General features: G+C 40.6%; 1 protein-coding gene across 2 annotated transcripts in view; it reads left to right on the top strand.

The window, feature by feature from the left end:
- Positions 1–11,033, top strand: part of FAM199X (family with sequence similarity 199, X-linked) — a 33,272-nt gene extending 22,239 nt beyond the window's left edge. Inside the window, exons 1-6 of one of the 2 annotated variants that reach the window (XM_061358027.1) lie at positions 17–357; positions 3,184–3,403; positions 5,147–5,296; positions 5,637–5,798; positions 6,393–6,653; positions 7,399–11,033. In XM_061358027.1, the coding sequence (XP_061214011.1) occupies positions 170–357; positions 3,184–3,403; positions 5,147–5,296; positions 5,637–5,798; positions 6,393–6,653; positions 7,399–7,569 (1,152 nt within the window). In that variant the 5' untranslated portion in view covers positions 17–169 and the 3' untranslated portion in view covers positions 7,570–11,033. Of the gene's footprint in view, positions 1–16; positions 358–3,183; positions 3,404–5,146; positions 5,297–5,636; positions 5,799–6,392; positions 6,654–7,398 lie in introns of those variants that run through there. The other variant, XM_061358028.1, reaches the window with a different exon arrangement.
- The last annotated feature ends 2,950 nt before the right edge of the window (positions 11,034–13,983 follow it).

Below are 13,983 nucleotides of genomic sequence, written 5' to 3'. Positions count from 1 at the left end.
CCGGACCGGAGTGGAGGACGCGCGCCGGAAGGAGCCGTCCGTGCGGCTGAGGCGCATCCTGGGACCGGCCGGTGATGGCGGATCGGCAGTTGCCATCGTGAGGCGATCTCCTCCGCGGCCCCTCCCCGCCCTTGGCGGGCCACGCTGCAGCCATTCCGTTCCCGTCGAAATGACCGAGGAGCCGTACGAGAAGTTCCTGGCCCCCGAGGAGCCGTGCCCGCTGCTCTCGCACCAGCACCCGCCGCGGGGCGGCAGTTTGAGCCTGAGCGAGGAGGGCTGCCTGGATGTGAGCGACTTCGGCTGCCAGCTCTCGTCTTGTCACCGCACGGACCCGCTGCACCGCTTCCACTCTAACAGGTCCGCCCGCCTCTCCGCGGGGTTCTCCGGTCGCTGCCCATGCGGCGGGCCGAGGCGGCAGGGCCGCAGCGGCTCGGGAGTAGCGAGGGGCCCGGGGCGGGCGGGGCTGCTGTGGAGCCGGGGCTGCCGCGCGGCAGGGCCGTGCTTCCCTCCCCGTTTTTCTGCCAGCACTGTGCGACCGGGCTGCGGTTGCTCCCGGTACCCGCTCGCTCTCCTCTGCCTGGTTTACGGTTGCCTTTGGCAGGGCTGTGTGTGGGCTCAGCCTGCGTTCGGCTAACAACGTTGAGCTAATAACGTTAGTGTGAGCTTGGTCGGTTTTTAAGGTACGTTTATTCCTTTCTGAATTTCTTGAAATGCCGTTTTGAGCACTGTAGGACAGGGAAATGAAGAGTGGTGTGGTTATAGTAATTAAAAGCAGGCCTTGCGTGGACACCAAGCAAGCCTTCAGAGGTTCAGAATGAATCAGGCAGTTCGGTGGCTGCACCGATTCCTGCAGAAACATTTCCATCCCATGCTACTAATTAAAGGCCTGTCTAATTTATAGAAGAGGTCTATTCTGAAAATGCAAACACAGCTCTACAAAGGAATTCCAGTTGTGTCTCTCAAATCAAACCCCACAGTCCTGTTTACCTAAGAGCCTCATTCTGCTACTGTTTATGCATGGTATTAAGCTTGAATATAGCAACAGCCTATTTTTGAGAAGAGTTTGTGACTTTTCATCTTGAGCATACCTGTGGGATAGTTTTAGTTCCTGTTCCAGAATTGCAAGATAGTTTTACTAGTTACTAGGGTTTCTATTACAGCATTATGAAGAGTGGATAACAAGGTAATCTTTCAATTGAATTTGTATGAAATAATGGAAATTATGATTTACAAGTGTCATTCACAAGGGCAGGCTCTTAATTACAGACTCTTAAATGATTCACTGTGAAGAGCCTTGATGGAATATGAAGCATTTTCATGATCTGGTTCTTATATTGGAAGACTCAATTGTGACATGAACAGTAAGATGTATTCATAACATATGTGTAAGATAAGTATGTGTTAATCACCAATTTTGCCTTTATTTAGTACATTTCTCTTTGCATCGTCCCTTCTTGAGCGTATTACTCTGACTTGCTCATTTTACAAACCTAGCTTTGGACATATTGAGTGGGTATTTCTTTTCTTGGGGCAAGGACATGCTCTGTCTTGCACTGATAGAGCCATTGTAGATGCACAGCTCAGTCCATAGTGTTCACGTAAGGCTTTCTATTTTTTTAAGTTATGCGTAATTTTAATGTAGTTCCTATGACTTGCTAATCCTGCTTACCCCAGCAGGCACAGCATCCCCAAGTTATGAGAAGGCGAGGGCTGACTGCCTGTACCTGCAGCGGTACTGCAAACCTGGAATGTCTGTGTATAGCTTGTTGGTGGTATAGCCCTTGCACCTCATCCTCTGTTTTGATTGGTCTGGAAACTTTGTCCACTCTGTCTTTCCTTTCATCAATATTTCATGGATAGTGAAACCATAGTAAAGTTCAGAAGTGTGCTGTTTCACCACACTTATGTTCTGCTCGGTATCTCTATATATACTCTATATTGATTGCCCTGCTCACTATAAAGTCTGTACTGGTAAAAAATCGCACCTGAGTAAGGAGTGCAGGAAAGGGAGGACAAGATCTCCTGAATCTGCCAAAGGAAAAGTTCTGAAATGCCTTTAGCATTGGATAAATTCACTGCTGGCCAAAGAGGTGTGGGAGTGAGACCATCACAAACATATTTAGCCATCCTGGTATGCAGCTTAAATAATGACAGTGAGGACCAGCCTTTCTGGGTGATGGCATCGCTCAGCTTCTGCAGTTGGTTAGAGGAATGTTTTTCTAGTGACCTAGGCTGAAGTGGAAAGGCTGACGGGACAGGAGTTCATGGCATGGGTTTGAAAAGGGCTTCTAAAATTCACAAATTGTTGTGGCCATGTGGCAGTGCTGTGCTGAGTCACAGTTGTCTCGACCTACTTTTCACCAATGTGTAAAAGAAATCCAGATATGGAGACTGATTTCATGAGCTTGTTAAATTCTGGCTTACTCTCATTAGACTGAAAAAACCTGTTCTGTGAAGTTTGAGTCCTCAATTGCTTTCCTTTAGCAACAGCATTAACTAGCTTTCTAAATGAAATTATGAGGGAGGGTGGGAAAGTGTTCAGTTTTGGCACTGTAGCATTTCACAAAGGTCGTTTTTGCATTTCACATGTTCGCATTCCAACAGCATGTCCAATATTTTTGGCATTCAGAGTTGAAAATAGTGAATTTGGAGCTTTAGGTATATCCGTAATGAGTTTCCTTATTAAGCCTTAGTTTTTTTGGGGGGGTTATCAACCTAGATTTACCTTTTGACTCCTACTTATCCTGAAGTCCAGTTGATTTGCTTCTTAGTTTTGCTTGTTCCAGTCTGCATGCAAGTTTAAGTATCCCAGTATATGTGAAATTATATTTTTAGTTCAGTGTATTTAAAAAAAACAACCACAACAAACCCAAGACAGACAATTTACACGCTACAGGAATCATGGCTCTGGTGTGGAAACTGTTAATATACTAAAATAAAGGTGTAATTCTGTTAACAGTATATGGAATTTTGTTTTGCCATTTTTAATGTTGAATTCCCTTCGGTGTTGGATTATGGACCCTTAAAAATACTTGAATATAGAATGCTTCACGTAATTATAACACTGGAATAAAATCAATGTATAAGGTTACTGACAAGCAAAGTGGAGGTGGTTTTATGAGGCTTAGAAGAATTTCCCAGGCCACATGATATTGATAGTTTGCTGCTTTCTGTGTTTTGCAGGTGGAACTTGACATCGTGTGGAACCAGTGTAGCCAGCTCAGAGTGCAGTGAAGAGCTGTTCTCATCAGTTTCCGTTGGGGATCAGGATGACTGTTACTCTCTCTTGGATGACCAGGAGTTCACCTCTTTTGATTTGTTCCCGGAGGGTAGTGTCTGCAGTGATGTCTCTTCTTCTATCAGCACATACTGGGATTGGTCAGACAGTGAGTTTGAGTGGCAGGTAAACTACTTCCACTGTAAATGTGAAATTCTGTATAGGCTGTTAAGTGCTGGTTTAGCTTTTATTGAAAAGTCCTCATCATTTGTTTTTGGGTAACTACTGAACGTAAGAGCAGATTGCTGAGTCTTCAGTGATAAAAGAAAATGCTTTGTTCTGTTTTGTTCCAGCGTTCTTAAATTGGAGGGGGAGATTGAAAGTCAGCTTTTCAAAGAGTGGTGCTTATATATTACGATAGTTTGGTCTTCGGACCAATATGTGTCTTCTAGCTATGAGCTTAGATCCTTTGTATTAAGGATCTGCCCTGATATTGGAATCTACCTGTAGATGTTTGCTTCCAGTGGTTTGGTCATATTAAATCTTTCTTTGGAATGGAGCTGGCATCCAGACAAATTGTGGAAGCTTTTGCCATTGCCTGTTCCCATCTTTTTTTTTCTTTTTTTTCTTCTGTACAAGGAGTATTGAGCTTACTTTGTCTCACCAGGATGGGAAAAGCTTGAAGCTGAATCACATCCTCCTTTTTCCTAGTCAGCATTGGATTCAGTTGTGGTCAAGTATCTCTAGTTTGTGGTAGTTGTCTTTGTTCAGCAGCTTTTTCAGTTGTGATATGTGAATTGGTTTATATGTTACAGACTTGAATTGCCTTTTTATATAACGGTCTTATATCAACTGTGAGCATATAGATAGCTTTGAAACAGGAAACCGAGGAATACTGTTAAGTTTTGTCAGGAAGCTTACGCAAATCATGGACAGAGTCTGCAAAGTCAGTATAAGGACTGAAAGAAAGTATTGATTTTGAGAGTGCAAATCCTGTTCCAGAAGATGCAAATGAACTTAAAACAGCATAGACTGAGATTAGCTCTGAATTTCTTACTGGTTTTAGTCTGACTGCTAGTATCTGTGTATGTTGTATGACAGAAGTTACAAGTACATTTGTATGTTACAGCCTGTGGGAGCAGCTCGGATTGGATCCCAAAGATTCAGAGCTTCACTGAGCTGTGAAATGTTGTTTTGAAAAGAAGCAATTTTCCATGTCTTAGTTAGCTGACAGCATCCTTGATTAGTAATTACCTTTTCTCAATTATTCTTTCTCTTAAAACAAGCCTTTCTTAAGAGCCATTTGACTTGATTGGACGTGCAGAATTTTGGAAAGACTCTTTGTAGCTCTTTCCGGTGTTATGTGGCAGAATCTTAGCATGAGTAATCTGGCTGTCACTTTAACTGGACATGCGTTCAGAAATTACATCAGGTGTATAAATGAAGCTAAAGTTATGCAGTTGCTTCCAGGAAAATGAAAGTGATTTTAATTGAATTGTCTTGTGTAATTATGGGGTGTGGTATAAAGTACACACCTACTTTAAAATGGTCTTCCTTAAACTAGAACTTCCTTTATGCTTTAAAATGGGAGGTTGAGATTTAGGTTTGGGTTGGACAATAAGCAGTTGACACCAATGGAGAAGGCAAATAGTTGAAATGCCACATCATTCTGCTGTTCTCTTAAATCCAACGTGTTTAAAGAGAGGATTGGTAAGTAGAGAATAGCGTGAATTGAGTTTGCTATAATTGCCGTTTGTTGGAAGATTCAAAGGAATACTACAGGGTTAGGAGTAATTACTAAGTTAGAGTCTATGGATAGCAATTCTTTGCTAATCTGACGGTGTGTTTTGAATTGTTAATAGTGGCAGAATGGCTTGAAATCTGCCTGTTGTATTCTAAGCTTTTGTTCTTTCTCTTGCATATTACAAGTTGCCTGGCAGCGACATTACAAGTGGGAGTGATGTACTTTCTGATGTTATACCTAGTATTCCAAGCTCTCCTTGTCTGCTTCCAAAAAAGAAAAACAAGCATAGGAATCTTGATGAACTTCCATGGAGTGCAATGACAAATGATGAACAGGTGAAACTGACTTTTTTTCCTATGTGAGAACAGTAATATACAGAAGAACTTTCATTTAGTGCCACATCTTCTTAAAAGACGTACTGATTGCTTCAGTGTAAATGTAGACCTATGCAGTACTGCTTGATTCTTAAAACTAAATCTTCTTGTCTTTTGCATCTGTAGTAGGCAGCTTAATGTGCATTTGAGTTTTCACCATGAGTTTTTTAGGCTACTTAATGAGGCTAGACTGGTAGGAAATGCAGTATTTGAGCACATTTTATTGTGTTGCCCCTCCTGTTTTTCTGACACATTTAGAATCAATAATGCTTAAAATGACATGTCTTTCTTTGGGTCCTAGGTTGAATATATTGAATATTTGAGTCGCAAAGTCAGTACAGAGATGGGCCTTCGAGAGCAACTTGATATTATTAAAATTATTGATCCTACTGCTCAGATCTCACCTACAGATAGTGAATTCATTATTGAATTAAACTGTCTCACTGATGAGAAACTGAAACAGGTGAGTTAAGGTTTGTACATTCGACTTTGGGGTTCCAGCATCTGATAGTCTTGCAAAATCTCTTACGGAGTTGTGATCAGTCTTTATACATAAGCATTGTATAGGGAGATAAACCAGAGCACAGTATTGTCAATGAGAGAGTTCAAAAGCATTTATTATGTATTAAACCTTTATATAAAAGAATGTGGTTATATATTCTTAATACATGTTAAGCCTCTGCTGGCATGTGTGACTGTCAGCTGGTAGAGGTACTTCATTTGCTCACTGAAGATAAGCTAGCATGTCAAACTCCAAAGGATTGGAATTTGTTGGGGAGCACCGAGTAGAAAGCTTGGAGGCAGGAGAAGGAAAAAAACCCCAAATCTTTTTACTTGGTTTTCTTCCCTATTGTAGTTAATATTAACTTAGTGCTTAGTTAAGTTCTCTTGATGACTGCCAGATGGAATTTAAGCAGCCACAGCAAAATGTGGCAAAACTGGACTGATCTAATAAATCTGTCATTATTAACAGGGAAATCGTGGTTTTTGCATTAAAAGGAGTATCTTGGTCTAGTATGTATCAGGCTTTAGTAATTCTGCTTTCTCTGTTCTAAAGGTGAGAAACTATATCAAGGAACATGGACCTCGCCAGCGGCCTGCCAGGGAAAGCTGGAAGAGGAGTAGCTACAGTTGTGCAAGTACCAGTGGTGTGAGCGGTGCCAGTGCCAGCAGCAGCAGTGCCAGCATGGTCAGCTCAGCAAGCAGCAGTGGTTCAAGTGTTGCTAACTCTGCTTCAAACTCAAGTGCCAACATGAGTCGAGCACACAGTGATAGTAATTTGTCCACAAGTGCTGCTGAAAGGATCCGGGATTCCAAAGTAAAGTTTGTAATTTTGTGCATATGTATTAAGCTAACTTGTTAGAGTTTCTTGCATGATCTTAGCTAGGATATTTGTACTCGAGGAGCATGGTTAGTAGCTAAGGATTTGCTGAAGTGATCTAGCTAAACCAATGCTGACTCTTTCCTCTGATGCAGCCATAAGGAATTTAAACTTGTGCTCCTACCATCACTTGTAAGTGAAAGCCTGATGTTTTTATGTAGTAGAGTTTCTCATTACTTTTGTTTTGAATAAGGTGAGTGGGGGCTTCTGCATCTTACTTCATTCTTTGAATGCACCCCCAGTTTTGCAAAAAACAAAAAATCATCCAAGATTGATCAACCTGATCTAGGCACAGTTTCTGGACAGTAAAGCCTGTCTTGGTTGTGTGTGGGTTTTTCAACTAGAAGTTTAATCAGGCTTTTTGAATCTTCTTAAGTTTGTTCTTTGAACACATGTAATGAGATTACTTGGTTAGGAGAGACCTAGTGAAGTATGTTGCACTTAAAGTTGTACTGTGGCACTTGTCCCATCTCCGTAATTTCAGTTTCCACTGCGGAGGTCTCAATACTTTAATGTTAGATACGATTTTGGATGGATACTTGCACCACCTCTAAGAATTCATTTTAGTTATTTTTCAGAACAAATGTTATTTTAAAGGTTAACATACGTTTTCCAGCTTTAAAGGTGGTTTTCAATCTACATAATAAAACCTTATTTTTATTCCTCTTCTGTGTTTCGACAGAAACGTTCCAAGCAACGGAAGCTACAGCAAAAGGCCTTACGCAAGAGACAGCTGAAAGAACAAAGACAAGCTCGTAAGGAAAGACTGAGTGGATTATTTCTTAATGAAGAAGTGCTCTCTTTAAAAGTGACTGAGGAAGACCATGAAGGAGATGTGGATGTTTTAATGTGACGGGGGTGAATTTATCAGTGTTCTTTCTAAGCCTTAAGTGTATTATCCTTATTGTTTACATGTATTTCTTGACCAAATTTTGGTTAGTGTTAACAGTATAAACCAGATCTTTTCTCAAGTGTCATTTTGCTAAGAAGGTCTGAGTATGGAGTAACCTTTTGAGACTGATTTTGCAAGGAAGATCTCAGAAACTTAATTACCTTCTGAAAAGCTGCTGAATAGAGACAATTTTAAGAAAATTTGAACTTGGCAAATGTACTAATTTACTTGCAAGACATAAATCTAGGGGTTCTTTTGGATGACACTAAATATGCATTACTATGCTTCAGCTTTTTTGGTTTTGGCTTGCGTTTTTTTTCAGCTTAGTGTTAATACTACACTTGGCTTGTTCTCTCTTCCTTTCCCATTATTAGGAAGATTGTTTAGCATCTTAGGAAAAAGTCTTCAGTTCTACTGGGCTTTCTTTGTTTTTGCTCCTGGATCATACAAAATCAAAGTACTGTGATAAAGCCTTTTCTAGAAGTTATGCTTTAACTCAGACTACACAGAAAACAAGAAGCAGGACTTCTAGTGCAGGGAATCTGTAACACAATGCCTGACAATGTAGTTCTTTAGGAAGCAGTTAAAAAACCCCAAACTTGCAAGCTTAGTCTTCAGAAAGTTATTTTGCTGCTCAGTATCTTGTAGTATGATTGTTAACCGGTCGTTGACCAGTACATTCTTAGTATTGCTATGAAAGGATTCAAATTAGAAACACCTTTTTGCACTGAAAGTGCACTAATCTGCAGTTAAGTTGTCTAGGACACTACTTACAGTAGCTAAAGATGCAGCTGGAAACAGAAGTGCAAACACATGGCACACAGCTGGTGGCAGCTGTGCTTTTTACTTGTGTGTTTAGCTGAGGATGTGTTTTTTGTGGGTTGTTACACTGTTACATGTTACAGAATTCTCCTTTTGTTGTCTATCTGCCTTTGGAATTTCTCTTGCTAAGAACACGAGGTAAAATTAATGCTTTCAGGTAGGGAGGTAGAATAGTTTTGACCTGTTTCCTAATTGTGACAATCTGCAAGGTGACTTTTGTCTTTATTTTGGAGTTACTTGTTACAGAAGTTCATCCTGCCACAGCTGACGTAAAAATGATACTTTGAAATTTCAATGTGAAAATTAAAAGATTATAAAATAATTTTCTATTTCTGAGTTTAGGAGGTAATTTTTCATTATCTTGATGCTTCATTACTTTCATTTTGCTCTTCTAAATTCAGGAGTTTGGCAGTTTAGTGTAGGCACAGGTACCTGTAATTGCAGGATATAGGACTGCTCACATTCATTCTGCGTGTCCTGCACAGACCTATTAGCCCTGACAGCTGAATTATGTTTTCCTGTCAGAAGTGGCATTCCTTGTATCCTCAGAATAAACTGATGAGTGAGTAAAATACCTGAACAATGGCCTCTGAAAGGGCTTCAATAAGAAATAAATGAAGTTCATAGTCAAACTCATGTGTGAACTTAGTCACTTGTACTGCTGCTAGACACAGGTACCCAGCCTTGGCCACTGACTGGTTAAAGCCATGTAGTGTCATTTCTAAACTCGAGCGTTAACTGTGCTGTGTGGCCAGTTACCTGTTCACTAACTAGAAGTAATTGTTAACCTGTCAGTATTTGCTTATACTGCAAACAAGCTGTACAGACCAACTATAGCTGGTTGATGCCTCACTTCCTCCTGTAGGAACAGTACCAGAAACTTCTTAACAGTATGCAAGTTACTGAGAATCCAGATTGACTTAAATCTGGAGCTTCTTTTAAATATGTTGTGTGGAAGAAAAAAAATGAATTGCTGTCAATTCAGCTAATTTTGGGGTGAAGTTGTTGAATTCTTGCAATTTACTGTGGCTGTAATGGATGAATTCATCAGGGAATATTTCACTGTGTGTACACAGTTCAGGACAACCTTTATTTTCTGCAGTGACTTTGAAATGTGATTTTTCTTTTTCCCTGAAGAAAAGTGCACATTCAGTACAGTAGAAAATTGAGACTGATATGAATTCTAAGAAAGGTGTGATATCTCAAGGTGGTGGGGCATGAAACTGTGTAACTTTATTCTGTTTCAGCAGCTCTTCAGAGTTTAAAGTCTTTGCTGAGAGAAGACCCCCTAATTTTGCTGAGGTATAGTTCTTTTGGGGTACCTGTCTACTAGCTTCCAGAGATCGTGAAATGAGGGAGGATAGTATTTCCAGCTTTATCTTGGTGTGAGCATGTAAGTATAAGTTAATCCAAGTGATTATATGGCTCCAGTTGCTCATATGCTACATGGAATGAAAAGGTCCTGGGTGCCCCAGTAGCTGGATCTGTCATCTTCAGCTGCATGTATAGTCACTTGTGTGACAGTTAAAACTGTAGAAGAAAATGGATTTCCAGGGGTTCCATGGTTATAATTTATGTTCTGATGAGAATGCAGAGTAACGTCTTGCTTACCTAAATGTTGTCTTTGCCAAGTACTTGGCACCTCAGAGAATCGGGCCTGAAATAGCTGTGGGATTCAAGAGTTTCTGCATACTTCTACATGTTTGGGTTGTTTTCTCAAAAAAACTGGCCTTGCTGATTCAAGCATTGTCCATGTTGGCTATTGCTTTGTTTTATAGCAAGTTACGTACACGTTATTGGGTTCAGATAGATAAAGAAGAGTAACAGGCTGCTAAAACCATGCATTCTTATCAGTACTTTTTCAAAAAAGAATCAAATCTCTACTTTTTATTCATAAATAAACAATGCCAGATTTAAAAGCAAAATAAGAGACAAACAGGAAAAAACTCATAGTTGTATGGCTCCATGGTACTGAAGCTGTGTATCCAGGTGCTTTGTACCCCCTGTCATGAATGTAATCAATTTGCTGTCTGTAACGTTAACAGTTTGCTTCCATGGTAACTTTTTCTCTAAAAAGGCTTAGAAGGAGCACTGACAGTCTGATTGCAATAGGACTGTAAACAATAGAGAACATTCTTTTCTTATTTTAAATATGAGGAAGAAAGCTAGCTGCGTGACAAAGCTAATTTGTGTGTATGTATCTAATGTCACCCTTTGTCTCTGTTAAGATAATATCTATTTTTCTTTATCTGGGAAACTGATTAAAAGATGGTTATAGTATGCTCGGTATGGGGTGCTTACTAAGAAGAGCAAGAACAGTCTTTGCAAGACTTTCCTGGGCTTAACTTTTAGTTCTCATGTTGTGGTTTGAAACCTGTGAAGATCATTCTCTGGGGAAAAAACAAACTGACCTGCTTGAGTTTACCATTTACATCAGAGTCCATCTACAATATAGAAACAAAAAATGGCAGTATTTACTGTTCATCTACGCTGAATGGCCTGAAGCCATTCCTTCTAACACTCTTTTCAGCTTTTGAAATAAGTTGATGCATTGGTCTATAAATATTAATAAACCTGACTGTTTTGGGGGCTCTTGAACTTCATTCTTATAATCCAGATTTTCATGGCAAATGTTGTTTGATTTATTGGTTTAATGTTCTTTAGCTTACTGATCTTGCAGTTCTTGGGCATGGACAAGACAAGGCCACATTCAATTTTCCACTGAAGGATTGCAAAGATAGTTTATTAATCTACCAAGGGCAAATCCTAGTAATATTCAAAGCTCATCTATTTTGACTATTAACTGTGGGTAATCATTCTTACATTCTGGCTCATTTGGATAACTTTAAAACATTTCCAAATTACAACCAAGTTCTTCAATTAAAAAAAAAACAGAGAACTGTAATGTTGAAGCCTTCACTATAGTCATAACCAAAGCAAGGGGAAGGTGGGGGTTCTGTTTTTTTCGGGGGAGAGAGATGGGGCTATAGGGAGGGCTAGAGTATATGGTACAACTTCAGTGGAGTCCCCTCCCAGGTTCTCTGCTAATTGTATTGCTAAATGCACTTTTGTATAGAAACCTGTCCTCTGTACATTCTGTATCTACTTTACACAATGTTTATAGAGATTTTTCTGAAGTTGTGAAGGAATTACTGAAAGCTGCAATGCTGGTGACTGATGCTGTTGACTGAAAGTTTTCATTGTCTTTGAAAATAGTTATGTGCATATTGAAGTACAGGTTGGAATTAAAATTGATGACATAGTAAAGATAACTCTGAAACTATGTGGCATCTTCTTCAGAGCGGGGGCATTCATATGTAGGGCCTGTATACTCTGCACTGTTCAGGCAGAAAGTACCAATAAGTGGTACATGGTAGCTGTTCTTTGTGAAAGTAAAGCAGTCCCTCCTTAATTAGTGTGCTTTTTTAGCCACAAAACCTAATCAGAATTGTTTCACAGGAAAACAATGATCTGTGTGAATGATACAACCCAAGATCTTGTACTGAAAGCTGTCTTCAGTTTTGATTTCTGTGCCAGAGGATTTTTTTATACATATGCTGTGTTCCATATAGCTGTGGATATAGGAAGTCTCATCACTTTTGTTGCCAGCAATAACTCTGAATCTTTTTCTGCTGTTGCCCTCAGTACCCGTAACCATCAAACCACCACCTAGCCTGTCATGTTTAAAATGCCTAATAGGACTTACAAGCTGCCATCTTACCACGCTCTTGCAGTTCATCATGCAGGCACTCCTGTGTCACCGATCTCTTTTGCTACAGCAGAAGGAGGTACGCCTGGGGATAGCAGAAGTGATGTGCACCAAGAGATGCAGCAGCAGCAGGGACACAGCCGTGACTGGCTTTGCGATCACCAATGTTTGAGGAAGCTACAGCGAGGACACTTCCCAACCTGTGTATTCTGTGTTGTCCCTGAACCAAGCTTGTCTTCTGCAATACTGAAGTTTCAGGTGTAATAAATTCCTTGTTTCGTTTGAATCCAGCAGAAAAGCCCCTGAAGACCTGAGCAGAGAATAACTGGCAGAAGGATGTATTTGTCCATGTTCAGAAAGCCGCCTGCATCATCTTGGGGAGCTAAACTGCCCGTTCATCCCAGCTAAGGCTCATCAAATGCTTACAGATGTTGATTCTCATCAAGCAGTTACAGAAGTTAAAGCTGCCCAGTTGTTACCATTTCAGCCTGTTTCTGTAGCTACTGAGGGGCAGATGAGAGCAGGAACACTGCATGTCACAGCAAGTCTTTTCTAATGTCAGAGATCTTTAATTGTGGAGTGTGCGACTTGGAAGCTGCAGAGTAACTGCAGAGGCCGTTGCTGTTGTGGTGCTTTGCCTTCTCTTCAGCAGCCTGCCTGTGGGCTTTAGTTTTACCCACAGGTGGGTGACAGTGCAGAGTGCTTTGCAGCAAAACAAATCTAAATGTTGCCAAAGACCTTGACCCATTGTGGTGGTTGTTTGTCATAAGGACTTACTGCTCCCTGGATAGCACGAGCTGCAGGCAAGTTGATGCTTTCTGAATCATGGGATCTCTGTGAGTTGGTCTGCTCTGCTCCGGACATCTGAATTTTCCCAGGAAGTCCTGTTGCAGCAGTTCATTACCAAAGTAACGGCTGCATGGGCGAGTTGTTACATATTCGTCGCAAACAGCTAGCTGCCTGTTTGTCAAGTGAGGCCATGTGGTTGCAACTAAACCCTGTGTGTTACGGATCTTTTACTATCCCTCCTTAAGAATTTCTTCATTTATTTTTCCAGTGTGTCAAGTTTCACTGCAATGAAAAAGTCTCATTTGATGGCGATTTGGTTTCAAGCTGAACCAGAATTTTCACACTGGCAAAACAAATGTACAAACTTCCTTTATTAAACTGAGAGGGAAAGATCATGGTATTTGCCATTGATCTTGCTGTCCTTGCCCCCCTCTTACTACTGGCCTGAGCTGTACACTTGATCCAAGCATTTCCCAGTACAGAAATAGTTTGTTTGGCTTCCTGAGATCCTTGGTGTGTGCTCATAAATATCCTCTGTCAAAACATTTTTTTTTCAAGACCCCTCATTTCATGCTTTTTTCATGTGTCTTGTGCTCAGCAGCATCACTTGTTTCTCATAATGTAGACCCCAGTCCTGAGGCTTAAGTGTGATAATTCATCTTGGCTGTAGAGTCTGCCTAATGCTACTTCAGATGCAGTACCTGCTGTATCGTCGCAAAGCTTCTCAAAGAAAGATTTATTGTAGCTGAAATTTAGAATGCGACCCCCGGTTTGCTGTGATTTTAACGGAAGGTAACTCACGCATGTCTGCTGCCACTGGAGGGAGCACTGTAGTCATCTTACCTTTGAGACCACAGCTGCCAACGCCGCTTTGCTACAAACGCTTTCCTTTATTCTGTTCTGTTAAAACCAACATTTGGGGAATTTGCTTCTCCTCCTGCGCTGTGTTTAAAGAGTAACAGCACTGTTAGTTTTACAATAACAACATTTCCAGTGACTAGGGGAAAAAATCTTCTTTTTCTGTTTGTGGTGATTCTTGCCTGGTACTGCTTACT

The sequence above is a fragment of the Neopsephotus bourkii genome, unplaced genomic scaffold, assembly GCF_033783945.1.
Source record: "Neopsephotus bourkii isolate Nb327-2 ecotype Australia unplaced genomic scaffold, CSIRO-AGI_Nbou_v1 NB_936, whole genome shotgun sequence".
Lineage (NCBI taxonomy): Eukaryota > Metazoa > Chordata > Aves > Psittaciformes > Psittacidae > Neopsephotus > Neopsephotus bourkii.
The sequence above is the reverse complement of the archived record's forward strand: the minus strand, read 5'-3'. Positions and strand labels throughout refer to the sequence as shown.